Here is a 26720-nt window from a genome sequence, read left to right as displayed (position 1 = left end):
AAAGGGAGTATAGTCTCCACGCGGGTCTCCGGCTGTTGCCACTGCGGTCATGTCACCCCCCCAGCTCGTTGGAGAAGATTGTTAGAGATGTCAGGGAGATTTCTTCACTTGACGCCAACCGATGCCCGCATGGAAGAGCAGCTCTGGCTCATATAGATCCCCTACATTGTCTGCGCTCCAGGTATGGTATAACCTTCCAAAGTCCTTTCCCAGGACCGGGTCCTTAATCTGTAGGATTCAATTCCCAAGGCTGACATGGTCACTGGCAAGAACGGCTCGATCCAGTCTACTCTCCACCTTGGGCGATGTTTCGCGATAGTTCGCGGGCGCCAACCGCGCTGCAGCCCAAACGCTGCATTAACGGAGGAGCCTCATCCACCATAAATAGTATGCATGTTCTTCATAGCCCTCTTGCCCATCCCCATCGCTGCCTTGGCCTTAATATCCCCACTTCCTGGTGCTGGCATCCTTCCTCGTCAGCAGCATCCTGCCCAGGGTCGTCGGCTTTATGAGGGGAGTTTTTGGCGCCAGACGCCACTCCTCTCATTGACCGTTTTCTTCCTGCCTCGTTTCCTACAAAACCACACCTCGCACCTTCATCTTCCGAACCCAGCCCTGTTCTGCCAGGGAAGCAGACGAGCAGCCCAACTTACTTCTGCAAATGGAGTCTGCGCCCACCTTGTCTGACTTGTTGGCAGGCTCCTCAACGGGCAACAGCGCAAAAACCCAGCCTACCTACACGACAGTTGGTTCGATCTACAACCCTAAGTCTGCTACACAGCTCCAGCCGCCGTCGCGGCGCCCTAGAACTCGCCGATGTCCGCAGCCCCTTCGGTCTCCATCTGGCGGCGCCTTCACCAACTTCCCTGACGCGCTTCTGTCTTCATTGCCTCTTGAGGATCAGGCTCTGCGTTCACCTCCAACCACGGCATCCACACTGCAGCAGTACTCACCGCTGCAGCAGAATTACGACCGAGCGGCTACCCCGGTTCGGGAGCGGGAGCGAACGGCCGTTGTCGGATCCAGCATGGCGATACCTAGCATACGATCCGGAAACCTGCCGTCTCCCACGGCGTTTGGAAGCAATGATAGTCTCTCTGCAGAGGATACGCTGACTTCTCGCATCACTGTCAAGGGGCTTACCAACTTAGCGTCGTACCCCAACCCCATGCAGAAGGCTGCCCAGAATACTCTAGCGAGAGCTCGTGCTGCTAACCTCGGCTTCAGCCGCCCGGGCACTCCTTCATCGCTCCCATCCACAACCACCGATGGATCCAACGACCGCTTTCCCAGCTCGTCTGCTATAAAACCGGCCATTGCAGGACCACCCCAGCCCTTGAAGGCAGGGCCACCCGGCCAGCGAACGTTCAAGCCATCGACGTTAGATGCGGCGTCCAGGACAATCCGTACTGAAAACCCTGCACCCTCGGCCGTGTACCATTCAAGATTTCCGATTGGTTTTGAATATAACCTCGACACTAACCACCTAACCACGCTTGATGACAATGATGGTTTGAATGGCTCAGGCCCGTCGGTTCACTTGCCTCTTGATGAGCGACTTCCCGCCTTGACGTCACACAATAATCCAGACGTTGTAGGCTTCGCGCACCTTTTCACACCAGGTCCATCCAATGCCGTTTCTGAGGCCACGGAGGGCGACAGACGGAAGGTCCACGATACACTTCCTCCCGAGAGAATCAGGCACTATTTTCCGAGCGGGTTTCCGTCAAACTACGATGGACGACACAAGCCCGTGGCCGAGGACTGGCACACAAGATATCCAACTCCAGAGAACTGGTTTATGCAGAAAACATTCTCGGAGCGCATGGCCAAGATCAACCGGACCTTCTATGCCGGTACGGAGGGGTTGGTCAGGAACATGGAGCAAATTGTGCGCGATCACAATTACCGCTGCCTGGAGAACAAGATTGGCGTCATCGGCGAAGAGAGGGAGCGTCTCCGTGGAAGCCATGTCGAGAGGCTGGGTACCCATGGAAAAGTCCAACCTCCAGCTCTGAGCCTGAACGAACTCGACCAGATGGGGGAGGCCGAGATCGCCAAACCCCTGGTGAACATGGCGTTTGCCACACTGCTCAGCTACAAAGAAAAGAGCGAGTCTGGGTCTAATGGAAAGTACTCATGGCCTAGCGGTTTCATCAAAGCAGACGACGCCTGGGTGGACGCCACGAAGGAGGGCAACACGAGCTTTTTTAGCGAGCCGAAGGATGAAGCGGGGGGGAAACCTTGCAGCGAAGAGTGACGAGATCACCGAGAGGCTGAGGCTCGTCGTTCTCTCCTGATCGTTTTCGTCAAACCAGGGAGACCCCATCTATTGACGGCAGCAGGCGTGCTATTAGCACCGATAGAAAAGGAGCGGGCATTCACAACATTTGGTAGAGGCAGTGGAGGAGGTATCGTGGATTGAGGTTGTTGATTGGAGGAAGTGATATATACTTTGGACTGACGTCGGTGACGATCAGCAGGACAATGGCATTGGAGAAAGCGGCGCCACTGCTTGGACTGTTTTTGGTTGGGCAAGGTGGAAGAAAATTCACCGCGTTTCTACATACATAAGAAGCTTTGTACATTAGCAACGCGGAGCTTACTCAAGCATACCCGTTTCGTATCACTTGGCCTGACCGTCACACCTGTGTCAAAGTTGTTGCTCCGTCCCGTGAACAAACTACCCACGCGGCGGCACCACCAGGCCACCGGCGCAACATCAGAATGGGGAGAACACAGCGGGCATAAGCGGTTGGAGCTGAAGCGCAGGAAAAACTCAATGTAACTGGTTTAGAAAAGAGGTATAGTTGAACAACAAGTATTTAGTGTACCATCACGAGAAATGGAACGTATGTACGCGGCGAAGGAGTATAAACGAAGAGGACAGAATAGAAATCCCTCGCCTCAAAGGGAAAGAGTGAAGAAAAGAGAAGGTGGGATGATTATGCCGCACCACACCATGGCCCAAGCTAATGTGCCCGCGCCGTTGCGCCCGAAAGTCACCAACCAAATGTCATTTTTCCGGGCTTGTCATTGCTGCCCAGAAACCCTTGGCCTATCCGGATAGGCACAGTCTGGGACCATGGCTACCTAACACCTGGAGAGGCCGGCGCCGCCTCGAGCTAAGAGTCCAAAGACCGGGTTCGAGCTGAGGAAGCATGTCGGTGCCATTGACAGGACGTCTGGGGACGCGGTTGTTCCCATAACTTCCCGGTGCTGGTACCAGCGGTTGGAACGGTGCCGGTACCAGCGGTTGGAACGGTGCCGAGTCCCCAAGGGGGGTTCACGCCCCTTTCGAGAGACGGAGGTGAGGCAGAGGGCTCAGATTCCGCCGGGCTGTGTGAGCCTTGGGGAGGGATATCCTCTTTGGAGTCGGTTAGGTGGACGGGGGGCGCACGCGCGTGTGTATGTGTGGCTACTGGACCCGAGGCGGAGCTGGGGATTCGGCGAAGCGGGGGTCTACGTCTTCATAGTACCCACCAGCGGACGCGGCGGGGGGCTGCGGCGATGAGCGGGTGTTTAGGGGTGAAGGTACGCGGGGCGAGTTCCGGCCCGGTCCCTGGTTCCATGCTTGCCTAGGCGGCACATAGGTGTCCCTTGAGATTGCTTTTTAGCGGAATTCGAACGGCAGAGACCGGGGGGAATGACAACCTACTCTTCTTGGCTATACCTGCTAGAACCGCTCATGTGGCGATCCGCGCTTGGAGCCCTTGCTGGCTGGAGTCCTTGCGGCGCATTGGATGGACTAGGTGTCGACGCATCCATCTCTACCGGTTGTGTCGAAGAGATCCCATCGTCGATTCCTGGAAGGGGAGGAGGAGACTCCGCGCGGGGGAGATCTTCTTCCCTGGAAGGATTGTACGGCTCGTAGCCACTTGAAGAAGCGTTGGACACTGACTGATTCATGTAGCCAGGCGCAGACGGCGGACCAGGAGATGGACGCCTGGGGCCGTACTGGCCAGGGCCGTATACGCCAGCGGGCGAACCCCTTCTATCATAGGGACCTTGAGGTGGTCCTTGATAATTTGGTGGGGGTGGAGTACGCCCGCCCCGCATGGGCCCGCCGTAGCCACGGGGAGGAGGGCCGTAGCCTCCCCTTCCACCCGGAGGCCCGTAACCTCCACGGCCTGGCGGGCCATAACCACCGCGAGCACCATACGGGGGGCCATAGCCGCCTCTTCCGGGGCCTGGGTATCCGCCACGACCTCGGTAACCGCCTGGAGGCATTGGCCCCCGTGGTGGCGAGCCCACGCGCTCGACCGATGCGGATCTCAGGGGGTATCCGTCGTGAGCGGGCATGGGATTTCCATACGGATCTCTGGCACCAGGCGTAGTCGACATGGAACGCAAGGGCGCCATGTCGGTTGGACTGCCTGCGTCGTTTACATAGGTAGTTTGGTCGGTGGTGAAGGTGCCCGGCGATCTGCTCGACGGGCTTCTGGCGTGAGTGAGCGGGATCCTCTCGTCGCTGCTCTGATCGTCCTTCTTTGTATACGAAGCGAATTCAGGCAGTGCGTCAGCCCCGCCATTAGCGCCGCTGACAACAGGAAGTGTAGGTTGGGTGAGTACGGCCGTAGTGGCGACAGGTTCAGGCCGCTGTCTCGCCTGGCGGTTGTAGTAATTCTCGCCGCTCATCTCTGCGTTCTGGGCAATGCGCTTCTGCCTGGCCTTCCTGCCGACGACCACCCTCCGCATCGCGCACGAGATCAGACCGCTCAAGGCGACCAGAATGGTGGCGGCAAGAACGAGGTACGAACCCCAGGCGATATGTGGCACGAAGAGCAGGACATCGACGAGAAAGCTGAGAAGGGTAACGAGGAAGTTGAGGATGCCGACGAGGAAGAGTAGCAGCAGGTATCTTGGCGAGTGGGAGGGGCTATGGAAGTGAGCGATTACCGCGAGGGCAAACATGATGAGAGTCAAGGCGGCGGCGACTGGGTGAACAATGAGAAGGGCAGAAAGAGTGGAACGGGTGGAAGCAGAGAGGGTGAAGTCTTTGGGATGGAGGTCTCCGAGGTCTATCCACGAGTAAGTCGTCCGGCCATAAGACAGAGATCGCATGGGCTCGACACTCACCGACATCATAGCCAATCTCGATAGGGCTGCAGCCCGTTTGGGTGCAGTACCCAAAGACGCCGAACTCGACCCCTTCCCAGCTGCCCAGGGGGATAACGCTAATGATGGGGGTCGAGATAACGGAGAGTAAAAGCAAGACGAATGCTGCGAAGAGCAGCACCGACAACGGTGTCGCAGGGCGCAACATGGTGATCGATGCTCACACCTGCAGGCCCTTTAATTTGAAGAGTTGATTTGGGAAGCCAGCGTCCTCGAGACGCGGCTAATTGAGAGAGCGTGGGCCAATCGCGCCAGGTAGTGAAAGATTGTTACTGCCGTTGTATGAGAGGTGGTGTGGCATCAAGAAGGTTCGGCGCTGAATCGATGTACGGCGGGAACTGCCTGGTGGAAAACATGGGAAAAAAAAATAAATTGAAGGGAAGGTCGGGGTGGTGCTGGGCTCGGCGCGTGTTGATTGATCGAAGCGAATATGATTACTCGACAGGTCAGCGGCTTTGTACGGAGCCGTTCTGAGTTATTCCATTGTCGACGCTGGCTTGTTTCAATCGGTGTGTCGCTTGAAAAGAATGGCGGCACGGAGCGACGCTCTGCAGACGCGGTGCGATGCGCTGGTGGTGGTGCGAGGAGTGACGGGCTCGAGCACAAGGGGAGATGGAGGTGGGAAGTGGTTTGGAAACGCAAACCAAGGAAGAGTGGAGAACCAGAGGTGGGCCTGGTCCAACCCCATGCAAACCCATGCTACTCCTGCAGCTCTTGGCTTCGATTGCTTCGCATGAGCCACTATCCACCAATCACAAGGCCCCTCTCTACGGGCTCCGAGATGGAGACCTCCAAGATTGGCAAGCTCAGCCACATAATGCCCACGACGACGGCACGCCCACATTGCATCATCTTCAATAGTACATAGCACTGTATTGCGTAGTATAATCCGTACATAGGTTCTCGCCGATCCTCAAAAGCTTGGAGTGTTTCTCATACAACCGGGGTCTGCGACAAAGGCATTCGACAGTACAGGTTCACGGTTGATAGATAGTCAAAGGGCATACGCAGTGCTTCCGTTAGTGCACTGCGATCATCCCGAACTGGAGCGGCTTTAAAATGAGTCCCATCGGAAGTTCCACCCGTTTAAGTGAGACTTCGCTGGGGACCTGGAAGGGCCCACTTCGACAGCGTTCCCCACAGCCAAGACGATCTTGGTATGCCCCACCCTTGTTGTGGGACAGTTCTCAGCGCTTTTTCAGGGACCGGTGGGGCCTTCTGAGGCAGTTGTGCTTGATCAGTATGTACTGTACTTCGTACTTGTGATCCATCTCCAGAAGGCTAGTGTAGGGAAGTATGGCAAGTCGAAACCTGGCGGCAAAAATCAAGCGCATGAATATGCTAATACTGACAAAGGCCTGTACCCTTCTATGCGGGTGTGATGAAGAGGATTCCGCCGAAGACCGAGTAGGAAGGAATACTGCGAATACACAACAGCAGCCAAAGGGAACATAATCCCAAACTAATGCGTCATGGTGGCCTTCGCGGTGTGTGAAGCGCCTAGAGTTTACTATATCACTAGCGGAATGGCCATGATAACAACGGAATATTTGATGCGTTCATGTGGCTGGCGCGCTCCAAGGATGGATCGCACACCTTTAGCTGTTTGTGGTTTCGTCATTGTTCGTTGCGGCACGAAAACGAAACATCTATGCTATCGCTGACCAGCCTAATTAACCTGCTCAAGCCGAAAGATGGGAGCCTAACCGCCAAAGACACCCAACCACATACACGTCGGGAGTTGAAGAGACAGTAACTCGACGAGGGAACGGTCACTTGGGGAGGGGGGGTGGTTTGTTAGCTATCTAACTCTTGCACGTTAAGCGAACACGCGAGAGCGTTGTCTCTTTTCGGGCCCTGTCTTGGTTTGTCACGGCTGTCTGATAAGACGAAAGGAGAAAATAAGAACCGAAGTGCTCACACCGAAGAGGTCTTGACGGCTTACCTGACAGACCGCTATTTACTGACCGTACTTCGCAGTCAGGTGTGCACATGGTCTTCTGCCTTGCTCTGCAGTCGCTTCACTCGGTCTTGTTTCCCCCTGCAACCAAGGTACGTGAAGAGCAATGCAGCCTCCGAGCTCACATGGTTTACCAACCGCAACAACAGCAAATGCACTCCAATATATTGTCATCTTGCGGCAAAGGCGTCTGAGGCAGACTTGAGGCTGGATGTGCTTCGTTAACTCTCTTCCCTTCGTCAACCACTGGACGACACGCTCGGCGGCTGACAGGACCACTCAGGAAGAAAATCAACACCTTCCACTTTTTACTTGGTCACTAGCCGTCGTACTACGCTCTCGAGCCGTGAATAGGTATCACAAATACTTGGTACTTGTTTGGTCGTTAGATATTTGATGGCCCCCTCACAATCCCATTCTAGTCCTGGAACACTGGACTCTTTCCGCCATCGTAGTACCCACGAACTGCTCCTTAGTAAGGAAAAAAAAGAATCAAAAACATACAGCACCGGGGATTCGCTGGTCGTCACCGACCCAGCTACTAATCCGGCCCTTAGGAGCTTGACTCGGGGAGAGCGGACGGGATCCCGTGTTTTCTCGTAGGTATGGCCGTATGTGGCAGGATGTAGCCAAAAGCAGGTTGATAAGGATAGTTATGGCATGCAGAGGCCGTCAACGCATTGTAACTTGGTACACTATACCATCCCTGGTCATGCCTCTAGCAGGGGTTCTCACTCCTAATAAAGCTGTATCTTTCGGTGTTCTTTGCAATATACCGATCTATCGAGGTAGATTTGCTTTTTATTTATTTATTTATTTATTTTTTTTTGGCGCCACGGGACATCCCCCAACGGCGGAGGACCGAGAGACAAACTAAACGCCGATTGGCGTCGGAGGATCGGTGGTTTGCAGAATCGGCCGGGGCGGCTTACACTAAAGTAATAGTGGGTCCTTTGTTGAACACTGTTTCGTCAGCGGGCAAAGTGAAACCGAGAACCTTCTCCGATCGCTCGCAAAACTGAGGTTTTATTTTTCTCGTTATAAAAGAGATTCTGCCTCTCGCCAAAGGAACGAAATACTCACAATGGACTGAGCACGAATTTCGTTGCAGCCCCGACTACTCAACCAACTCTGGCCGCCAAACATGTGGCGTCTCGGCATTGCGGGCGCGCCCCGTCCGGCGATACCCTCCGTCGTCGGCGTCGGCCGCGGCCGCTGTGCCCTGCGATCACCGACGCCGATGCTGACACCGACACCACGACCACGACCACGACTACGACTACGACTACGACCACAATTGTCGCCAGCAGGAACTACGACAGTCTTCGCCGCCGGCCCCGACCGGCCTTTCTCCTCGACCGTCCCGCGTCCCGTGCTGGGCCCTTCCTCGGGGCCGTTCGAGCCACTACGTCCGCCCACTCCCTCCTCCCTCGGCCAGCCCCGCGCGGCCCGCACGTTCCGCCGCACCCGCCGCTGGGCGCGGCGCCTGGCCCTCCTCTCCGCCCTGCTCGGCGCGGGCTACCTGCTCGACCGGCAGGTCTACGCGTCGGGCATCTCGCGGTCGCTGCGCACCTTCGGCGTGGGCCTGCTGGTGGCGGCCGACTACAAGCTCAACTTCCGCGCGGAGCCGCTGCCGCTGATCGGGAGCGCCGGCGGCATCGACGAGCTGCACCGCCGCAGCGCCGAGCGGCTCTCGGACCTGCTGCGCGAGAACGGCGGGCTGTACCTCAAGATCGGGCAGGCCATCGCCATGCAGAGCGCCGTGCTGCCCCCGGAGTTCCAGCGCATGTTCGCCCGCATGTTCGACGACGCGCCCCAGGACGACTGGGCCGCCGTCGAGAAGGTGATCCGGGACGACTTTGGCGGCCGCTCCGTCGAGGACGTCTTCGGCGTCAGCTTCGCCGGCGCCGAGGGCAAGGGCGTCATGGAGAGGACCGCGAGGGCCAGCGCCTCGGTCGCCCAGGTCCACTGGGCGAGGCTGCCGGACGGAAGGGAGGTGGCCGTCAAGATTCAGAAACCCGAGATCGCGAAGCAGATTGGCTGGGACCTGTGGGCTTTCAAGTGAGTTAGTTAATTGCTTCAGAATATGAAATAGGGAGAAGAGAGAGAGAAAAGATGGGAAGAGAAAGGACCACTTCATAGCACCCAGATTTTTTTTTCTTTTTCCTTCCCCCCATTTTTTATTTTCTATTTTATTTTTTTATTTTATTTATTTATTTATTTTTTAAAAAAATTCTCCCACTACTGTTTGCTGACAAAAGCGGTGTTGGTCAGGGTCGTTATGAAAGTGTACACGTGGTGGTTTGACTTGCCGCTATACTCGCTGGTACCGTTCATCACGGAGCGGTTGATGCTCGAGACCGACTTCGAAAACGAGGCCAGGAACTCCGAGACCATGCGCAAGCTGGTCAACAATGAACCCAGTCTACGAGGCAGGGTTTACGTCCCCCCGGTGTATCCCGAACTCAGCTCCAAGCGGGTGCTCACCACGGAATGGATCGAAGGCGTGAGGTTGTGGGATAAGGAGGCCCTCACGGCGCCTTGGCTGGGAGGCTACGGGCGGGGCTCCATGGGAGTGCATGGAGCAAGGTTGGACCCTCCCGATATGGAGGCGGTACGCCGGGAGCTGCGGGAAAACCCGAACAGCCAGAAGTTGAAGCCGGACCGGACCGAATGGCGAGGGCGTCGCGGGAAGGGAGGGTTGGGTGTTTCCACCAAGGAGGTCATGACCACCATGATCGACCTGTTCGCGGCACAGATCTTCAAATGGGGTGTGGTTCACTGCGATCCCCGTACGCCTGCGCCCTCTCCCACTCCTCAATTCGTTCTTCCCCCCCCCCCCCCCACAGGCAGAGCTTGCTAACGTGTCGGTCTAGATCCTGGGAACATTTTCATCAGGCGTCTGCCGAATGGGTTGCCCGAGTTGGTACTGATCGACCACGGGCTCTACGTTTACATGAGCGACAAGTTCCGGCGTGAGTACGGCATGTTCTGGAAGGCCCTCATGACGTTCGACAACAAGAAGATCGGCGAGATCACCCGGGAATGGGGCATCAAGGCGGCCGACCTCTTCGCGTCGGCTACCCTTCTGCGACCGTACGAAGGCGGGGACCAGCAGTTGCAAAAGGGCATGCTGAACGCGCTGGACGACAGCAAGTCGGCGAGCGAGAAGCACTACGAGATGCAGAAGCGGATGAAGCAGGGCATCCGCGACGTGCTGGCAGACGAAGACAAGTGGCCCAAGGAGCTCATCTTCATCGGCAGGAACATGCGTATCGTGCAGGGCAACAATGCCTACATGGGCTCCCCGGTCAACCGGGTCAAGATGATGGGCGAATGGGCCAGCCGGTCTATGTTCCAGGATCCTAACCTGCCCTTGCGCCAGAGAGTGATCAACATCTGGGAGCATCTCTTGTTCAAGGCGGTTCTGTTCATGTCGGACGTTGCCTTCTACTTCTTTCGGCTGAAGCAGCTGCTCGGCAGGGGAGGCGGCATGGAGGACGAAGTCGAGGCGAGGTTGAAGAGCGTGGCCAAGGACTTTGGCGTTGAGCTTCAACACGACGTGTTCGAAGGGTGAAGGGGTTCGGAAAGGCAAGGGGTTGATCACCCCAACCAATCTAACTATACCTCACCGCATCACGAGCACTTAGATCTAGACGCATAGATGGATACCCCTGATGTGTAGCACTAGTTAGCAAAACAACTTCGCTCATAGACGGTAAGAATGCGCACATGTGTACGATATATATACGTAGAGATGGCCTACCCACCAGGTGGTATGTACTTCGCGGCTGTTCAACTAGACACACTATCCAATCCTGTCTGGCCGATGTGGACAAACCGTATAACTGTAAAATGTACCATGTCTACCTTAAGTCACGTAGATAATATACGTTTCGATGTATGTACAGGACATCAGAAGTAGCTAACTAGGTATAGAATATGTTCGGCACGTTTAGATGCCCACCTCTTCCTTAAGGGTTCCGTACTATATGGAGAAACTGACGTTGATGTCCAGCCTATCGCAGCCAAGAAAATGTACACTCGGTACATCATACTGTACAGTACTACGGTGCTTGCGGCTCTTTCAATGATGAAATTGCAGGCAGAACGGAATGGCCCTTTTTGAGATGCTTTGTACTTAACTACACAGTACGGAGTACGCAGCACGGTAATCTTAGTCTGTAATCCGCACATCCACACACCACACACATACCTCTCGTATCCACTTGGTTGGCGTTACTCGTCCGTGGGGCAATTTCTGTTTCCGTTGCAGGGCTTTGAAACGCACCAAAACTCAATTCCACAGACCCACCAGGTCGGTTCCCGTCTGGAGATTTTTGGGCATTAACGCCATCGTTATCGTCCATCCATGCGACCCAGCGCCAACCGAGGCGCTCCAGCTTCAAGAAAGTGAAAAGGAAACGCTGAGATTAAAAGAAGCTAATGATCGCCCCATTCATCGAACCGAGCTAAACCCAAAACCTAGTGTTGTTTCTTCCGCGACACCTTTGCCTCTTCTACTCTGTACACAGAGCTCCTCAAATTTTTCGGCTGATTTCGCAAAGAGGTGCTTGCTTTGGTCTACTGATGAATGTTCGGTAGGCAGGCAACCGGTCTTGGGAGGGGGGACGAGGGCGCTTATTAGGCTACTCGTCACACCGTCTCTCGGGAACTCCAAAAAGAAAACGAGTTTCTTGGTTGATGAATGTCTCAAAGCGGGCGAATCGAGAACTGAAGCCTTCTCTGACGACGCGCGTTGGGTGGACATCAGGGTATCTCATTCGGCGCGTTCCTCCGAAAGGCCGGATTCGAGCTTCGTGATTGGTTAGCGTGTCCTTCATGCTCGCGGGGCGCCAGTTTTAGCGCGGCCGGCTGCAGTGGAAAGGGGCACGTCTCCGATGTGGGGACGCTCTCCCAGGCTTCGGACCCTGGCGCTCACGGTCCATCTGCGCCGGGTCCATTGCTCCCCCGTCAGAAACGTCAGGCACAAGATGCCGTGAGATGCAAGCCGAACATGCAGAGCTAGCAGGGTCTACACTACGCTAGCGCATGGTAAGATGTGATCGCGGAGACCCTTGGTAGACAGCGTAGTCATGTATGTAATCCGTATGTATGTACATACCTGCATACATACACCGAACATACGCTGTTTAGCGTTGGATCCTTTGGGGAATGGCTTCCATGTCCAGGCTTCTAGAACACGACGGTCAGCAAACGCCATGGAATCGAAAGCCGGACCGAGCGTGCTCTGGTCGCTCTTGTTTATTAGTGTACCCTGCGCTTGGCGCGAATTGAAGGGTGCAGCACGTTGCAAGCCCGGGTCCATTCGGTTTTAGTTTGTCCCTGGGCCTAATTGCGCTCCAGGCGTGCCTTCCTGTACCTCCCCATCCTTTAAGCGGCATCAGCCAATCTCGGGCACCGCGCTGCCCATTGACTGGACATCTTTTTTTTCTTCCCTTCGCGCCCCTGACGAAGGTGCCTTTCCTTTCTGCACCCCTCGTGTCGTCCTGGATTGACTGTCGCCTGTCGGCTTGTCAACAGGTTTGGAAGGCTGCTCTGCGGCTCCCTTTTGCCCTTTCGATTCAATCTTTTAACCTCACTTTTCTTGCCCTTTTGTATGTACAATACTCCGCACTCTGTCTTCGCGTGAGCAAGTCTCCACCCTTCCGCGCGCACAACCCGAACTCGGCCCTCTGTTGTCAAGCTCGTCCATCGCGGCCCAGCCAAAGATTGAGGTGGCAGATCCTGAGTAAGTCCATATCCTTGACGCTGCCGCGACAGCATTTGTTTTGTTTAGTTTCAAATTGCCTGTTTGTCGCATCGGGTGGATGCTATGCGACCTTGGGGCGCAGCCACTTCGAGGAAGATTGGCAGAACCGTTTGGAGCTTGTTCGTTGGTCGCGATGCTGTCACAACCTGATGGATGCGGATTGCCACCGTCGTCAACGAGCGCAATTTCCAAATCGGCCCCGGAGGATGGCTCGTTGGCCCTCTGCGTTGAAGACATGGCGACAAGCAAGTGTCCTGGTCAAGTCTCGACTAATATGGCGACGTTGCTAGAAGGTCGCTCCTCCATACCTGCTTCATCGACGTCCACTCGCCCGCCAAATCTGCCTTCCTACCTCCGCTGAACAATACTAAGCTTGGAAGGTGCTCTCTCATCCTGGGATCGACTCTCAGAGAATTGCCTTCCGTACTGCCTCCTTTGAAGGTAAGGTATTTAGATACCTAGCGTTGGCGCTTGCTTCGCCTTGCCCGCATCACCTGAACTTTCGAATGTTAACTGCAACCCGCAGGACCTCGTTAGCCGCACAAGTTGCGACTCCCTCGAGGATCTTTCTTGACATTTTTCTCTTTCCCACGTCATTCGCTATCTTCAAAGTCGCAACCGCCCGCCTGCTTTATGCTCGGCCGTTAGTCACCTGAAAAGACCCGGTTGAATCGAGAAATGACGACACCGCCTCGTCGTACCAGCCTCGGGATGTTACTACGACGCAGCAAGAGCAGTGATCTGAAGAAACAGCAGGCTGCTAGGGAGCTGGAGCTGCAACGTCAGCGTGATGCGGTCCCCAAGTCCCCGCCGCGCCTGCCTGTGCTCTACAATGGCGCTCCTGCACCTCAACTAGGCCTTGGCGGCGACGCTCGTCCCGACTCTCTGGCCATTGTTTCTGGGAGAGCTGAGCAAATGACGAGCGCCCCTCCGAGGCCTTCCATGGAGCCATCTCGTTCTGCTATCAACGTTCCCCCTCCCCCGATTCCCAACGGCGGCTTTGACCCTTACGCGGGCACCCCCAGCATGGCACACCGCGGCCGCTACAGCTATGCCAGCAGCGCTATCAGCACCATCAACAGCCCTAGGAGGGTTCGGAGGAGGAAGGATCCCACTCCTTTCAAGTGAGTTACGCAACCTGCTACCCTGCCGTCTTCCCGCATTCCTAACATCATTTTCAGCATCCTCATCGTTGGTACCACCAATTCGGGCAAGACTTCGTTCCTCGAATTTCTCAAGACGGCGCTTGCTCTTCCGGCAAAGAAGCGATCCAAGAGCACCATCGATGAAGATGAATTGCCGAGAGCGCCGCCTTCTGGCAACTTTATCCCCCACTTCCTCGAAACCGAGATCGACGGCGAGCGTATTGGCGTCACCTTGTGGGATTCCGAGGGCTTGGAAAAGAATGTGGTGGACCTGCAGCTTCGCGAGATGTCAAGCTTCCTGGAGAGCAAGTTTGAGGAGACCTTCGCCGAAGAAATGAAGGTCGTGCGGTCCCCTGGGGTACAGGATACCCACATTCACGCGGTCTTCCTTGTCCTCGATCCGTCGCGCCTCGACCGGAACATCGCGGCCGCCAGGGCCGCGTCAGCCAATGGTCAGCGCAACGGAGGCAGTCATTACCCACACGCCCGCATTCTGGGCAGCCTTGATGAGGACCTTGATCTGCAGGTTCTGCGGACGTTGCAGGGCAAGACGACCGTCATCCCGGTAATTTCCAAGGCCGACACCGTTACCACGAAGCATATGAACATGCTAAAGAGGACCGTGGCGGAGAGCCTCAAGAAAGCGAATCTCGACCCGTTGGAAGCACTTGGCCTCGATGACGAGGGCGACTCAACAGGGGATTCCGGCAGAATTGAGGAAGAGGAAGAGGAGCAAGTATCGGAGCATGGCGAGGAGGAGGAGGAGGAGGTTGCTGGGTCAGCCGAGGAGTCGGAGCCGCCTGTTCAAACCCAGGATTCGTCGCCTAAATCCAAGCGCCTCTCCGGCGGTTCCACCCGTCGCAGCAAGGAGCCAGAGGAAAGTCTTAAGGAGGACGAGGTGCCCTTCCTACCCATGTCGATCCTCAGCCCGGATATCTACGAGCCCGACATCGTCGGGCGCCAATTCCCATGGGGTTTCGCCGATCCGTACAACGAGGAGCACTGCGACTTTGTCCGTCTTAAGGACACCGTCTTTAGCGAGTGGCGGGCTGAGCTCCGCGAGCTCAGCAGAGAGCAGTGGTACGAGGGGTGGAGAACGAGCAGGCTGAAGCAGCAGGGTGCGAAGGGACATCGGTGAAGCCTTGCGAGGGACCGATAATATCCCTCGGCTGCCTTGTTCTTCGGCCTTTTCTGATGCCCAGCCACACACTGGTCACCTACGGGAATGGACGAGGGGCAAATGCCTGGTGCGCCCGAGGTCTCTTCGGCCTGCGCGTTTCCAAACAATGACTTGGTATTTTTTTTCTTCGGTTCAACTCAGCGGAGCTCAGGTTGCGACGACATACCCATTTCGATTTCATTTCACCGACAAAAACCAATCTCTGGTCTTTACGACTTCTTTTTTTTTTTAAAAAAAAAACTTTTCAACGAATCCCTTGGCTTGGTACAGTCGCGGTGGGCGAGTCGATGACTCTACCTGTCGGACCTAGAGACCAAGGGAACCCCTTTCCCCGGAGGCGTTGGTGCGGAACTGTGCGTTTCGAAAGAGAGAGCCAGAACGCCTTCGCGATGTATGCGTTTATTTTTTCCTGCTATGGCCAAACATGGAATACCCATTTCCCTTTTAGCCGAGTCACTTTCTCCTCACTTGTATCTTCTGGATTTGGAGAGGGTGCAGGAGGATGGATATCTGCTTATCGACTGCGCGGTTGTGCCGCCTTACTCAAACTTTCCTTTTTGCTCTCCTTCCCTGACGGTGTGCGGGCTGGCAAGAACTGGAAACAGATCGCGACGACAACAAAATTGCGCCGCATATACGTGAGGAGCTGGGTCCGGGGTTTCTTTGCGCGGTGGTTGTTTTGCCATGTTATTACTAGATCAATCAACACCATGTCCTTCTGTCCCGTCAATCAGCGTTTGTGGTCGTTGATCACGGTGGCCCGGGAAACTTGGACAGTCAGTGTACGCCATCGCCCTAGCAGCTTTGCAAACCCGAAAGCAACCGTGATGGTCTCATGTGGATCGCAAGGCCCGCAGGCCGGCAAAATAAGTAAGCGGTACCGCACGCAACAGTAGATGCTGGCGTTCCGTCCGGGTTTCGGTTGAATGGTATTACCTCCCACCCAAAGTATAAGAAGATACGCACGTACATACAATCAATACTGTACAAGCATACCGGCCCACCACCATTGAGAAAGCAGCCCTTGCCATCAAACCAAACCCTGTAACCTCACTTTATTCCTTCCCTCCCATTCCTTAACCGCATCCCCCAGCGAGGTCGTGACCTCCCTGATGTTCTTGACGCGATAACGCCTTCTCCCATCGTCTTCAGCAGCACCTGGCTCGATAGGCTCCAGCTGCGCCTCGTCGGCCGTTTCTCCCAAGCCGAGCTTCTTTCGCAGCGGTAGGTGCACTTCCTCGCGGTGGGATGGGAAGCTGGCATCGGCGCAGGCGAGGCTGCACCAGGTTGTGGGCTGCTTTAGACGCGTGAGGCACTCGGTGCAGAAGTGGAGCTCGTTGGCGTCACTGCTGCTGCTGCTGTTATCGTTGTCATCGTTGTGGTTGTTGTTGTTGTTGTTGTTATTTCCGTCGTCGTCGCTGCCGTCGTCGCCGGTGGTGTTTGATAAGGGAGGCGCGTCGGTCATGCGCGTGTCTTGTTGCTGGTCCTGATTCTGGCCGTTGGGGGATGTGTTGGTCTCCTTCTTGGGAGTCTGTTGTTGTGGTTCGCGAAGCCGAATGCAACTCAGACCGGAAGAGCAGGTGTGTGTTGCTGCGTGGGAGGGCTGGAGCGGGTGTTAGTGAGATGGTTGGTTGGGCTGGCAAGGAGTGAGGAGGGAGGAAGGGGGAGGGGGAACGGGGTGAGACCTTACATGACTCTGTTGTTCGCATTTCTCAGAGCAGAATACAGTCGTCTTATCCTGCACGCCCGCCCCCGCGAGAATGGTGCATATACTGCAAGTGAAATACTCCTCCGTGCTCGTTTCTCCTCCGCAAACGGCACAGGCCGGGAGCTCGTACAGCTCGTCTGGGACTTTCTGCTGAGCCAGGCTCTCCCTCCGCTGCGCCTTTCTGGTCTTCTGGGCCTCGTGTGCGGCCCGGGCCCTCCGGAGCTCATCGAGCCGCTGGTTGAGCTTGTCCGTCTGTTCCCTTGCGCCCGTTGCCGTTTGCCGCTCCTCAAGGATACGATCTACGACCTGCTCCATCGACAACCCCTGGTGGAGCAACAGGTCGAGATACTTTTGGTGATCTCCGGGCACGGTGCCATCCTCGGCTGCGAAGAAGGCCTCTCGGAAGACGTCAGCCTTGTCCGCCGTCTTATTGCTCGCCGACGCGGCCAACAATCTTTCCGCAACTCCCTCTGCGGTCCCTTGCTCGGGCGCAAATGGCCCCTTGCTCAGGATGTCGGCGACCTCCCTCGCCAGCGCAAGCGCGTCCCCGGAAGACAGGTCCTCGAGCTTCTCAAACACGGCCCCGCGCCCAGAAGGGTCCTCCACCATCAACCTCAGCAACAACGAGCGCACCCTCTCGGCATACCATCTCGCCCGCTCCTCCCGCACACGGTCGTCAATCTCGCGCGGCGAGATCTGGTACTCCTTGGCGGAGTCGACCAGCAGGTTGAGAGCCGAGACAAAGGCGGGCCGGGAGGCGAACCATTCTTGTCGAGCCGCTTGTTGTTTCTGACCCGAGCCGGGCCCCTCGGCGCCAGAATTCAGAGAGGAGCCAAGATAGCGGCTTCGGAAGGCGTCAAGGACAGCTTCGTAACATTGCGGACATGTGACCAGGGACTTGCGGTCGCCATGTCGGTCGCGGCAAGAGGATCTGATCTCGGCCGCTTCGGCAGCGAGTTGTTGGGATCTGGAAGTCGTCAAGGCTGATTGGAGAAGAAGTTCGGGCATGGTAGCCGCAATCTGATGCCAAAAGTATGATTCCGTTCTGTCCAGTCGTCGATGTTCCCGGCAGCTCGAGTTGAACTGCCAGTTTATTAGGTTGTGTGAAAGCGCAGCTAACGCAGTGCACTCTAGAAGGACTGGGATGCCTGATCTCTGCTAGTAATGCTGGGAAAGCGCTGATTCCAAGTCTCAATCTGCCCAGGATTTTATCTCGTGATACTATCGCAGTGACTTGACAAAATCGTTCTCGTCTCATCGGCATGGATTTCAAACGATGGGAAGTTTGAGCGTTCAATACGGAGTAAGAAGCGTTCAATAACCCTGTCCCCAGCACACTGTGCCCTTACGGTGTGGGGACAGCCTTCAGGTTCTTGACTGCAGTGTACTATACGGAGTAATCCGTTGGTAGTCAAAGTTCAGCGTCGCTTGGCGGGCCCCAGAACAACCTAGCAAGAAGAGCAGGCGCATTCTTCAACCGAGTCCCATCGACAACTCTCCCAAAACACAATCGGAGAAAAAACATCCGGTAACTGTAACGCACCCTCAAAATGGTATGTATGCCGTATTCTCCTCGTCACGGCATCTGCACATCCTAACTACCAGATCCGCAGGCCGATAAGCTACGCAATCAACAAGAGCTCGAGCGGCTCCAGGCCAAATACGTCGGCACCGGGCATCCCGACACGACGAGCTGGGAGTGGAAGACGAATATCCATCGCGACACTTTCTCGAGTATCGCGGGACACCCGCCGCTCTTGTCGTACATCGCACTGGCCGAGAACGAGCCGGGCGCCAAGGTGCGCGTCCAGATGATTCGGGTACGTTTGCCCCCCTGTTCTTCCCCTGGCACAACTACGGGTGTGAAATTGCAGGAGACTGGTGCTAAAGAAATACTTCGCAGAAAATGCTACAGCCAGTTGGGCCTCCTCCACCTCGAGAAGAGGACATGTTTGTCGCACCGCGACAGGACGGGTCATGAAGTGCGCCAACACCTCCCGCCAGGGGGGGGGGGGTTCGAACGACCAGGATGCTAAGGGAGAATGGGCATGGGTGCGATGGCCCAGGGATGAGCCCACCAAGCAGCTCGGAGGAGCGCTGGTCGAGCAAGCCCTGGCATGGCAATTCCACATTGGTCGCGGCATGGTTGCGGGAGAATGTTTGCAAACGCTGGGGGCCTCGCTTTTCTTCCCGTAATGCAACAATGATACCCTGACTCCGACATCAGCCAGACAGACAGACCGATATGCAACGAAGTCATTCGCTCTCTTCATCCTCGGCCTCGGTCTCCCGTCTTCTGGTCCCCCGCCGGGTGCTCGGTCCCGGGTCACCGTCCGCCGGCCTGTCTGCGGCTTCTTCCTCGACCGCCCCGGGCACCCCGGGCTTGCGATCCCTGATCTTCAGGCTGGCCTGCAGCTTGGCCTCGAGCTCATCGCTGGAGCCGCCGTAGACGGTCCGCACAAACGCCGCGATCGCCTCCTTGTCAACCTCGACCTTGCCGCGCGGGCCGACGTGCCAGGTAGTCGCGTCGTCGTCGCCCGCGGACCGGGACTCTGTCACCCGCACCAGGTACCCTTGTTTGACCATCCGCTGGAGGACGGCTTCCGTCTTCTCGCTCGGGGCTATCTCGTCGTGTGGGTTCATGCTAGGCATGTTCTCGGCGGCGTTGAGTCGCGACAGGTGTCGGCGCAGACGGGGGTCGCTGAGCTCTCCACCGCTCAGGGTGATGATGGCGATGATGGTAGTATATAATGCAATGTACGAGGCTTCGCCGTCGGCGGACTCCACCTTTGATGGGGCTATGATAGCTGGTGTGGTGTACTCTTCCGGCAGAATCGAGGTGAGGACATATGCATTTGAGCTCGCCTCTTTCTGGCTCTGGGTTTTCGCGGCTGCCACAGAGTGTGTTGTTAGCCGTTGCGAGCATGACTTGTCCTGTCGGTCGGCGGCAGTTAAAACATACCCTTTCTCTTCTGCTCCGTTGTCATGAGGTTCCTGTCCTTAGTCGGCAGCTCGACCATCTCCATGCCAAATGTCGCCCGCAGTTGCTTCTGCGCGCCCGCAAACACCCTCTTAAACTCTCGTCCGTTGGAGCCCAGGACTGGGAGAGACGTTAGCATGCCGGCCATTTCCAACACGTGGGTGATATGACTTCTCTCAGTACCCTTTTCTCTGATGCCTTCCCGCCGAATCGGGGCCCGCGAGTACTCGCAGGCAAGGGCGTAGCGCACGAGGTTCTTGATCAGCTGGCTGGTCTCATCTCTTTGTCCGGCCTCTCCCACGCGCTCATCGCCGTCCTCGTCGACGTCGCCGGGGCTGGGCGGAGGGCTGTGCTGCATATCTTCGTCCTCATCGTCCTCCACGACCTCGCTTCCGTCAGTTTGCGGCCGCTTGCTACCAAACCGGTGAACAGAAACCCACCTGCAGCCGCCGTCGCCGTTGTTGCGCTGACATCCTCTGGAGTGGGGTGGAACAAAGGTGGCCGTGAGCAAAAAAATATTCTTTTTGTATTGGTGTAGTAGTTGATACCTTGTACCGGTTTTGTAAAGAAAGAATCAATTAACCAAATTGAGAGAGAGGGGCTTGCTCGTGTTGCTGCATGTCTTTCATTCCGTATGTGTATGTACATAGTTTCCCAAGCCGACTTTCCTACCTACTACTACTGTCAGCGGCGCGGGGTGCGCCGCGTCAGACCCCTGTCAAGCGCAGCGCGTCTTCATGTGCTGATTGATGAGTGAGTGCTGAATTGCGCTGCGTGCGTGCCTGCCGGGAGCTTTGTCTGGGGTCCAAGAGATGCAGTGGACCCACCCAAAATCTTTCGTCGCCAAAAAAGACCAGAGAGATCCACTCCACACGGTCTTCTTGACCATGACCGCCGCTTCCTGGTTCCTCTCATATCAGGAGGTTTGGCGGTGCGACAAGAGGCCCTCCTCATCGCTGCCATGCTCAGCCGCGAGTTGACCCGAGGCGCCGGCTTTGTGTGCCTGAGATGTCGCCTTCAGCTTGCCGGGGCCCGTAAACGGCCGCCATTCGCTGCCGCCGCCTTCCCCTCACCTCGAACCGCCCAGCGATCCATCGGGACTCACGACAGACCGAGTAACACTGAGCCCAAGAGCGATACAGTCCGGCGAGATGAAAGCTCCACGGTTTCCTGGCCACCTCCTGCGCCGCCACCACGGCGGCCGCGGCCCCATGAACGCACGTACACGTCCCGCGGCCAGATCGTCACGCCCGAGCAAGAAGGCCTCGATGTCGCCATGCTGGGAAAGCCAGGGTCTGCCATCGTCCTGCGGGAGAAACGCACCCGCAAGAAGAAGCGCCAGCTTGCCGATCTGAAGCCCGACAGCGATGCGCCGGAAACGCGTGTCGATCCTGCGAGCTTGCTCGTCGACGAAGACGCAGCTGCCGACTCCGAGGATGTTCTACTCAACATTCACGAATTGCGACCAAAAGACAAGCGGATCCTGAGCGACAAAGCCTTCACACAACTCAGAGACACCCTTGTCGACGGGTTCACCAACGCGCAATTGACCCGCTACGTGCGGGAATATGAAGCGATACAACAGCTGAACCAAGAGGAGACGCATGAGGACACTGCTCAGGAACTGCCCCCCTGGGTCCTGGAGCATCAACCATGGACGCCGATATCTGAGAATGGAGTAGACGTTGTGGAGCCTCACCTCGCCGGCTACATCACCAAAGGCATGGCCCCGAAAGCCCGGCTCGCTGTCCGTTTGATGCGCAGTTGCTGGGACCTGTGCAACCAGAGCGTTCTTGACAGGGACGGATATCTCAGCCTGCGTCTGCGTGACGTCGAGTTCTCTCTTCTGACCCGTACGTCAAGCGAAAACCCCACCCAGCTGTCCATTTATTTTATTTGCCCGCCGAGCTGACATTTTTGTGCCGCTAGTGGGCAATAGGAGATGGCTGGAAGGGACGCAGCGAGCTATTCTAGCCTATGTGAAAGAGGTCAGACTTATTCGGGAATCCCGATTGGTCTCCGTCGTGGCTCCTAAGCACGCGGCCGATGCGATTGTTGACCGGATCCATGGGGTGCTCTCTAAAGCCCGTACAAGCGAGTTCGAGACCGACCTTGTCTCCCCTGAACCTCTCGAACCCCCCATCCTCGAGGAAGTTGGGCGTGTGACCAACACGGTTACACGCCTCGATCCGTCGGGCAAGAAGGTACGTTGATATTGTCGTCGGTTCTTCCGAGCCAACAACTTGCTGATCAATATTTGCCCTGCTAGGTTGTCGTCACTTGGATCCATATGCCCCAGCGCGATGAGAACTTCGAGAACGCCTGCGAGACCGTATTACGTTTCCTGCGCCATGCGTACGGGCCTAAAACCCGTGTATCGACGGCCTTGAGGGTAGTGCCGGAGGACCTTATCCACCAGGGCCGGTACCTTCCCGCCCTCAACCCGGAACAGAAACTCCCGTGGCAGGAGCGTTCCGCCAAGTGGGAGAGATGGACTGCTGCCGTGCCCCACTGGAATGCCGACTCCAAACCGGCATCGGGCTCAGTCCCAGCGGATATCCTTCCTTCTAGTTTGAGGGAAGAGAAGACCGTCAAGCACTCGGATCCCGTCAGAGTAGTAGCAGAAGACCCCGAGTCTGAGCCTTCATCCCCAGGCTGGTCTGCCGAGGCGCAAACAGATACGAGCGTTGTTTTTGGGCACGTCGTTTTCGCTCGTCAGAAATCATCCGCCACGTCGAGTACCCCGTCACCCGAACCTGCAGCACGATTGGACACCTCCCTGCCCCGCACCTTCGTCCCCATTCTCCCCGCCCTTGGCAGTCTCAACATACCAAACAACCTGAAGGAAGAGGGCCTTTGGCATTCCACCACCGTCATCCGGTTCTCTCCGTCCCCCGACGTACCCTCAGACCTCGCCGCCTCCGCGCCAGAGCTCGAGCTCCTCGTCGAGGCCGATCACGTAGAGGTCAAAGCACTCACCTCTCTCCGCGCCGTCAAGGAGACTTTTACCGGCGACGTGCTCTTCCCCGCGGCCCCCGTCGACGCCCGTCTGGTCCAGCGACGCTACTTCAGCCTCCCGGGCGCAAGCATCGAGCAGCACGTCCCCTCCATCATCACATTCGTCACCAAGTCCGACTTGCGCCCCTGGGCCGGCAAGCTCAGCACCCCGCCCGTGCTCTTGGGCGTGCACCTTCCGCGCAGGCTCCTCACCCCGACCGCAACTTCCCAAGACGACGGCACCGCCACGCCCAATAACAACAGCAGCAGCAGCAGCAGCAGCAGCAACCGTGGCGGTGGCGGTGGCGGCGACGACGACAAAGTCCGGGTCGACTACACCTTCGCCTCGATCCAAGTCCAGCGCACCGTGACTGCCGAGTACGACAACCTCAGGCTGCGCTACACCAGCATCCAGGCGGGTCAGCGCGGGGGCGAGCGCGCCGAGCTCTCCCTCGAGGCGGTGCGCGTCGCCGCGCCGCCCCCCGAAGACGTCGGGTCTTCCCGGTCCGGGGTAGCCGAGGTCGTCGACGAAGACGAGCTCGTCGACGACGAGGTCAGGCCCAGGCCCAGGTCGCGGTTCATCTCGCACAGCAAGAACTCGCCCGACAAGTCGCCCGCGCTTACCGACGCCGAGGCTCAGGCAAGGGCAGCGATCCTGGCGAGGCCTGTGGTGTTGGAAGAGTTCCTGCGAGTCGCGTCCGATATTGTTCACGAGAAGGGCCGGTTGAAATGGCATGCGAAACGGTCATAAGATGGTATAAAGGAAATGTACAGAGCATTGTAGGATAGACTCGAGTGTATCAATATGTAACCACATCAAAGAAGACTTGGGCCCCCTCCGCTAACCGAGATTTAAAAAATAAAATAAGCATGTACCTAAGCAGCAAGCGAGTGTTCGAGAGCAGAATGACAATGGCGGGTTGGCAGAGAGAGTTCAAGACATTCTTTAATGGCATCTTCGTACGGAGGTACAATTCGTCCAAAGTTCGCTTGCAGTTACACATCATCTCACTGGACAAGTGTCACCAACATTGAACAGCAGCGGGAGCACGAGAACTGGGAAATCATGACCTTCGTGATCACTTCTAGAGACTCTATTTCGTACTAAGCACCATCACGAGAAGTTTTGATGCGCAGGATCCCCGACCATTTCTCCTCGGTTGTGCCCCATAACAAAACGACCTGGTGCTCATGTCAATCATAGCATCGCGGTTATAACCGCGACGCGATCTCGCGTGAGAGCCAAGCGGCCTCGAATCCCTGAAGTGAGTTTTTTTGTTTGCTACGGCAAGAAACTGTTTATTTCTTGGCAGCCTTGGCAGCGGACTTGGTGACCTTGCCGGCACCACCAGTCGACTTCTCAACCTTCTTGATGACACCGACAGCGACGGTCTGGCGCATGTCACGGACGGCGAAACGACCGAGAGGCGGGTAGTCGGTGAAAGCCTCAACGCACATGGGCTTGGAGGGAATCATCTTGACGATGGCGGCATCACCAGACTTGATGAACTTGGGAGAAGTCTCAACCGACTTGCCGGTACGGCGGTCGATCTTCTCAAGGAGCTCGGCGAACTTGCAAGCAATGTGGGCGGTGTGGCAGTCAAGGACGGGAGCGTAGCCAGCGCCGACCTGACCGGGGTGGTTGAGAATGATGACCTGAGCCTCGAAGGAAGCGGCACCAGCGGGCGGGTCGTTCTTCGAGTCACCGGCGACGTTGCCACGACGAATTTCCTTGACGGAGACGTTCTTCACGTTGAAACCAACGTTGTCGCCCGGAAGACCCTCAGCGAGCTGCTCGTGGTGCATCTCGACGGACTTGACTTCAGTGGTGACGTTGGAGGGAGCGAAGGTAACGACCATGCCGGGCTTGAGGATACCGGTCTCGATACGGCCGACAGGGACGGTGCCGATACCGCCAATCTTGTACACGTCCTGAAGAGGAAGACGGAGGGGCTTCTCAGTGGGACGCTTGGGGGGCTCGATGGCGTCAATGGCGTCGAGAAGGGTCTTGCCAGAAACCTCGCCGCCCTTGGTCTCCTTCTTCCAGCCCTTGTACCAGGGAGCGTTGGTGGTGACCTCAAGCATGTTGTCGCCGTTGAAGCCAGAGATGGGAACGAAGGGAACGGCCTTGGGGTTGTAGCCGACCTTCTTGATGAAGTTGGAGGTCTCCTTGATGATTTCCTCGTAGCGAGCCTCGGACCACCCAGTGGTGTCCATCTTGTTGATGGCGACGATGAGCTGCTTGACACCCAGGGTGTAGGCGAGCAGAGCGTGCTCACGGGTCTGGCCATCCTTAGAGATACCGGCCTCGAACTCACCAGTACCAGCGGCAATGATGAGAATAGCGCAGTCGGCCTGGGAGGTACCAGTGATCATGTTCTTGATGAAGTCACGATGGCCGGGGGCATCTGAGATTGGGAATGTCAGCCATGTCGCGGGTGAAGAGAAAAGGTTTGGGATCTAGGCTTACCGATGACGGTGACATAGTACTTGGGAGTCTCGAACTTCCAGAGGGCAATGTCGATGGTGATACCACGCTCACGCTCGGCCTTGAGCTTGTCAAGCACCCAGGCATACTTGAAGGAACCCTTGCCGAGCTCAGCGGCTTCCTGTTGTTCTGTCAGCCCCAGCTTCTTGGCACTGCGCCACATGTGGATGGCGGATGGAAAGGGCGGGGTGGGTGGGTCGCGGCCTGGGAAAAATTTCCTTATCTGCTTGTTGTGCGTGCCCCTCCCCCGCTTTGATAAGAGAGGGGTAACCACACAAAGGCAGAACGGTCGAGCCAAAAAAATATCGAAGAACGGGTAGTAAAGATGCCATGGAATTTAGGCAATAATGTGCAAAAAAGAAATGCATCAGAATTCGAATCTTACTGACCTTCTCGAACTTCTCGATGGTACGCTTGTCGATACCACCGCACTTGTAGATCAGGTGGCCGGTCTGCAAACTGTCAGTAAGATGTTCAGTGCTTCCCCAGAGTGCCGTATTGGCCGGCAGGTAATGCTTACAGTCGTGGACTTGCCGGAGTCGACGTGGCTATGTCGCTGAACGTTAGTTCCCGGGCCCGTGACAAAACAGCGTCGGCGACGCCGCAAAATTGAGGGTAGACGAACCCGATAACGACCACGTTGATGTGGGTCTTCTCCTCCTTGCTGTTGCCAGAGTTAGCGATGATTCTCGCAGTTGGGAGCCCTTTGCTGGAATGTGTCGACGTGACTTACCCCATTTTGACGGTATTTGTGTTCTGAAGAACGAAACTGGCGACTTGCGCTTAATGAAAACTGCAAAAAGGAAAGTTAGAGACGATGTACTTGTCAAGAACCAGTGTATCGATGATGGTATACGCACTTGAAAGTGGCAGGTGATTGCTTGAATCAGGTATGCCGACGAAGGAAGTGAAGAGGAAGAATCGAAGAAGATTTGAGGAGGGGTCGAAGTTTTTATGGGCAGGCGGGAGGGGCAAGGCGGGTTGGTGGGGTTACGCAGCACAAAAACTTCAACCACGGTGGGGCAAGCCCTCGAATTTCGCCAGGAATTTCACGTCGTGCTTTGCCGCCCAGCCCCGCGATTCAGGCTTCACTTCCTCCACAACCGCATGCAAATCGCCAGAGGGCTGCATCCCGGTATTTTGATTCGCACCCGACAAGTAATGATAGGGCTCTAAATACAGCTAGAGGAGTCCGCAACGCGATGATGGACTCTTTGAACAATTATTAAGTACAGTCTTCTCTTTCTCTTCAGACCAGCGCAACACACCCCTCCAGATTTGAAACTGCCCCTCTCGCGCTCGCACAGGGAACTGAACTGGCAAGCCCCTCTTTTTGCCAATCGTTTGAGCCTCCCTCCCTGCCCTTACTGA

General features: G+C 56.4%; 11 protein-coding genes across 11 annotated transcripts; 7 read left to right on the top strand and 4 right to left on the bottom strand.

Moving 5' to 3' along the window:
• Positions 1-661: 661 nt before the first annotated feature.
• Positions 662-2260, top strand: MYCTH_2051156 (uncharacterized protein; the record flags this gene model as incomplete). Its single annotated transcript, XM_003660135.1, has 1 exon — positions 662-2260. One exon carries the CDS (start codon positions 662-664, stop codon positions 2258-2260), a length of 1599 nt encoding a protein of 532 aa, XP_003660183.1.
• A 1343-nt stretch (positions 2261-3603) lies between these two features.
• On the bottom strand, positions 3604-5407 carry MYCTH_2298153 (uncharacterized protein). Its single transcript, XM_003660134.1, has 2 exons — positions 5080-5407; positions 3604-5021 (listed from the first exon to the last, which is right to left on the bottom strand). The coding sequence occupies exons 1-2, from the start codon at positions 5264-5266 to the stop codon at positions 3655-3657; spliced, it is 1554 nt and encodes a 517-aa protein (XP_003660182.1). The 5' UTR covers positions 5267-5407; the 3' UTR covers positions 3604-3654.
• A 2067-nt stretch (positions 5408-7474) lies between these two features.
• Positions 7475-7681, top strand: MYCTH_2053528 (uncharacterized protein; the record flags this gene model as incomplete). Its single annotated transcript, XM_003660133.1, has 1 exon — positions 7475-7681. The coding sequence occupies one exon, from the start codon at positions 7475-7477 to the stop codon at positions 7679-7681; it is 207 nt and encodes a 68-aa protein (XP_003660181.1).
• Positions 7682-8068: 387 nt separating this feature from the next.
• On the top strand, positions 8069-9245 carry MYCTH_2298152 (uncharacterized protein). The gene has a single exon (XM_003660132.1). It carries the CDS (start codon positions 8223-8225, stop codon positions 9141-9143), a length of 921 nt encoding a protein of 306 aa, XP_003660180.1. The 5' UTR covers positions 8069-8222; the 3' UTR covers positions 9144-9245.
• A 107-nt stretch (positions 9246-9352) lies between these two features.
• Positions 9353-10846, top strand: MYCTH_2298150 (uncharacterized protein). Its single transcript, XM_003660131.1, has 2 exons — positions 9353-9870; positions 9955-10846. Exons 1-2 carry the CDS (start codon positions 9360-9362, stop codon positions 10653-10655), a joined length of 1212 nt encoding a protein of 403 aa, XP_003660179.1. The 5' UTR covers positions 9353-9359; the 3' UTR covers positions 10656-10846.
• Positions 10847-13222: 2376 nt separating this feature from the next.
• MYCTH_2298148 (uncharacterized protein) lies at positions 13223-15299 on the top strand. Its single transcript, XM_003660130.1, has 3 exons — positions 13223-13292; positions 13378-13975; positions 14033-15299. Exons 2-3 carry the CDS (start codon positions 13530-13532, stop codon positions 15132-15134), a joined length of 1548 nt encoding a protein of 515 aa, XP_003660178.1. The 5' UTR covers positions 13223-13292; positions 13378-13529; the 3' UTR covers positions 15135-15299.
• Positions 15300-16139: 840 nt separating this feature from the next.
• Positions 16140-17992, bottom strand: MYCTH_2298145 (uncharacterized protein). Its single transcript, XM_003660129.1, has 2 exons — positions 16867-17992; positions 16140-16779 (listed from the first exon to the last, which is right to left on the bottom strand). The coding sequence occupies exons 1-2, from the start codon at positions 17890-17892 to the stop codon at positions 16207-16209; spliced, it is 1599 nt and encodes a 532-aa protein (XP_003660177.1). The 5' UTR covers positions 17893-17992; the 3' UTR covers positions 16140-16206.
• A 511-nt stretch (positions 17993-18503) lies between these two features.
• Positions 18504-18865, top strand: MYCTH_2054541 (uncharacterized protein; the record flags this gene model as incomplete). The annotated part of the gene is made up of 2 exons (XM_003660128.1): positions 18504-18704; positions 18788-18865. Coding segments are annotated over 2 exons (279 nt in total), but the record flags the coding sequence as incomplete, so codon positions are not given.
• A 165-nt stretch (positions 18866-19030) lies between these two features.
• Positions 19031-20534, bottom strand: MYCTH_2298143 (uncharacterized protein). Its single transcript, XM_003660127.1, has 4 exons — positions 20305-20534; positions 20048-20240; positions 19847-19984; positions 19031-19775 (listed from the first exon to the last, which is right to left on the bottom strand). Exons 1-4 carry the CDS (start codon positions 20335-20337, stop codon positions 19141-19143), a joined length of 999 nt encoding a protein of 332 aa, XP_003660175.1. The 5' UTR covers positions 20338-20534; the 3' UTR covers positions 19031-19140.
• Positions 20535-20693: 159 nt separating this feature from the next.
• MYCTH_2298141 (uncharacterized protein) lies at positions 20694-23711 on the top strand. The gene is made up of 3 exons (XM_003660126.1): positions 20694-21717; positions 21794-22068; positions 22134-23711. The coding sequence occupies exons 1-3, from the start codon at positions 20826-20828 to the stop codon at positions 23610-23612; spliced, it is 2646 nt and encodes an 881-aa protein (XP_003660174.1). The 5' UTR covers positions 20694-20825; the 3' UTR covers positions 23613-23711.
• A 303-nt stretch (positions 23712-24014) lies between these two features.
• On the bottom strand, positions 24015-26382 carry MYCTH_2298136 (uncharacterized protein). The gene is made up of 7 exons (XM_003660125.1): positions 26210-26382; positions 26083-26142; positions 25975-26013; positions 25870-25897; positions 25739-25801; positions 25332-25470; positions 24015-25269 (listed from the first exon to the last, which is right to left on the bottom strand). The coding sequence occupies exons 2-7, from the start codon at positions 26085-26087 to the stop codon at positions 24161-24163; spliced, it is 1383 nt and encodes a 460-aa protein (XP_003660173.1). The 5' UTR covers positions 26088-26142; positions 26210-26382; the 3' UTR covers positions 24015-24160.
• Positions 26383-26720: the final 338 nt, after the last annotated feature.

Source organism: Thermothelomyces thermophilus, chromosome 1 (genome assembly GCF_000226095.1).
Source record: "Thermothelomyces thermophilus ATCC 42464 chromosome 1, complete sequence".
In the NCBI taxonomy this organism is placed as follows: domain Eukaryota; kingdom Fungi; phylum Ascomycota; class Sordariomycetes; order Sordariales; family Chaetomiaceae; genus Thermothelomyces; species Thermothelomyces thermophilus.
The sequence above is the reverse complement of the archived record's forward strand: the minus strand, read 5'-3'. Positions and strand labels throughout refer to the sequence as shown.

Excerpts from the sequence above, each read along its gene's own strand:
- MYCTH_2298136 (XM_003660125.1), bottom strand. Across the intron at positions 25,802-25,869 it reads ACTCCGGCAAGTCCACGACT|ACCGGCCACCTGATCTACAA; the intron begins GTAAGCATTACC and ends GACAGTTTGCAG. Across the intron at positions 25,270-25,331 it reads GTACTATGTCACCGTCATCG|ATGCCCCCGGCCATCGTGAC; the intron begins GTAAGCCTAGAT and ends TCCCAATCTCAG.
- MYCTH_2298145 (XM_003660129.1), bottom strand. The coding sequence starts at position 17,892 with ATGCCCGAACTTCTTCTCCAATCAGCCTTGACGACTTCCAGATCCCAA. Across the intron at positions 16,780-16,866 it reads AATGCGAACAACAGAGTCAT|CCCTCCCACGCAGCAACACA; the intron begins GTAAGGTCTCAC and ends CACCCGCTCCAG.
- MYCTH_2298153 (XM_003660134.1), bottom strand. The coding sequence starts at position 5,266 with ATGTTGCGCCCTGCGACACCGTTGTCGGTGCTGCTCTTCGCAGCATTC. Across the intron at positions 5,022-5,079 it reads CGAGATTGGCTATGATGTCG|ACCTCGGAGACCTCCATCCC; the intron begins GTGAGTGTCGAG and ends ACTCGTGGATAG.
- MYCTH_2298143 (XM_003660127.1), bottom strand. The coding sequence starts at position 20,337 with ATGTCAGCGCAACAACGGCGACGGCGGCTGCAG. Across the intron at positions 20,241-20,304 it reads AACGGCGACGGCGGCTGCAG|GACGATGAGGACGAAGATAT; the intron begins GTGGGTTTCTGT and ends GAGGTCGTGGAG. Across the intron at positions 19,776-19,846 it reads AACGGAGCAGAAGAGAAAGG|CCGCGAAAACCCAGAGCCAG; the intron begins GTATGTTTTAAC and ends ACTCTGTGGCAG.
- MYCTH_2298150 (XM_003660131.1), top strand. The coding sequence starts at position 9,360 with ATGAAAGTGTACACGTGGTGGTTTGACTTGCCGCTATACTCGCTGGTA. Across the intron at positions 9,871-9,954 it reads TGTGGTTCACTGCGATCCCC|ATCCTGGGAACATTTTCATC; the intron begins GTACGCCTGCGC and ends GTGTCGGTCTAG.
- MYCTH_2298148 (XM_003660130.1), top strand. The coding sequence starts at position 13,530 with ATGACGACACCGCCTCGTCGTACCAGCCTCGGGATGTTACTACGACGC. Across the intron at positions 13,976-14,032 it reads AAGGATCCCACTCCTTTCAA|CATCCTCATCGTTGGTACCA; the intron begins GTGAGTTACGCA and ends CATCATTTTCAG.
- MYCTH_2298141 (XM_003660126.1), top strand. The coding sequence starts at position 20,826 with ATGCTCAGCCGCGAGTTGACCCGAGGCGCCGGCTTTGTGTGCCTGAGA. Across the intron at positions 21,718-21,793 it reads CGAGTTCTCTCTTCTGACCC|TGGGCAATAGGAGATGGCTG; the intron begins GTACGTCAAGCG and ends TTGTGCCGCTAG. Across the intron at positions 22,069-22,133 it reads TCGATCCGTCGGGCAAGAAG|GTTGTCGTCACTTGGATCCA; the intron begins GTACGTTGATAT and ends TTGCCCTGCTAG.
- MYCTH_2298152 (XM_003660132.1), top strand. The coding sequence starts at position 8,223 with ATGTGGCGTCTCGGCATTGCGGGCGCGCCCCGTCCGGCGATACCCTCC.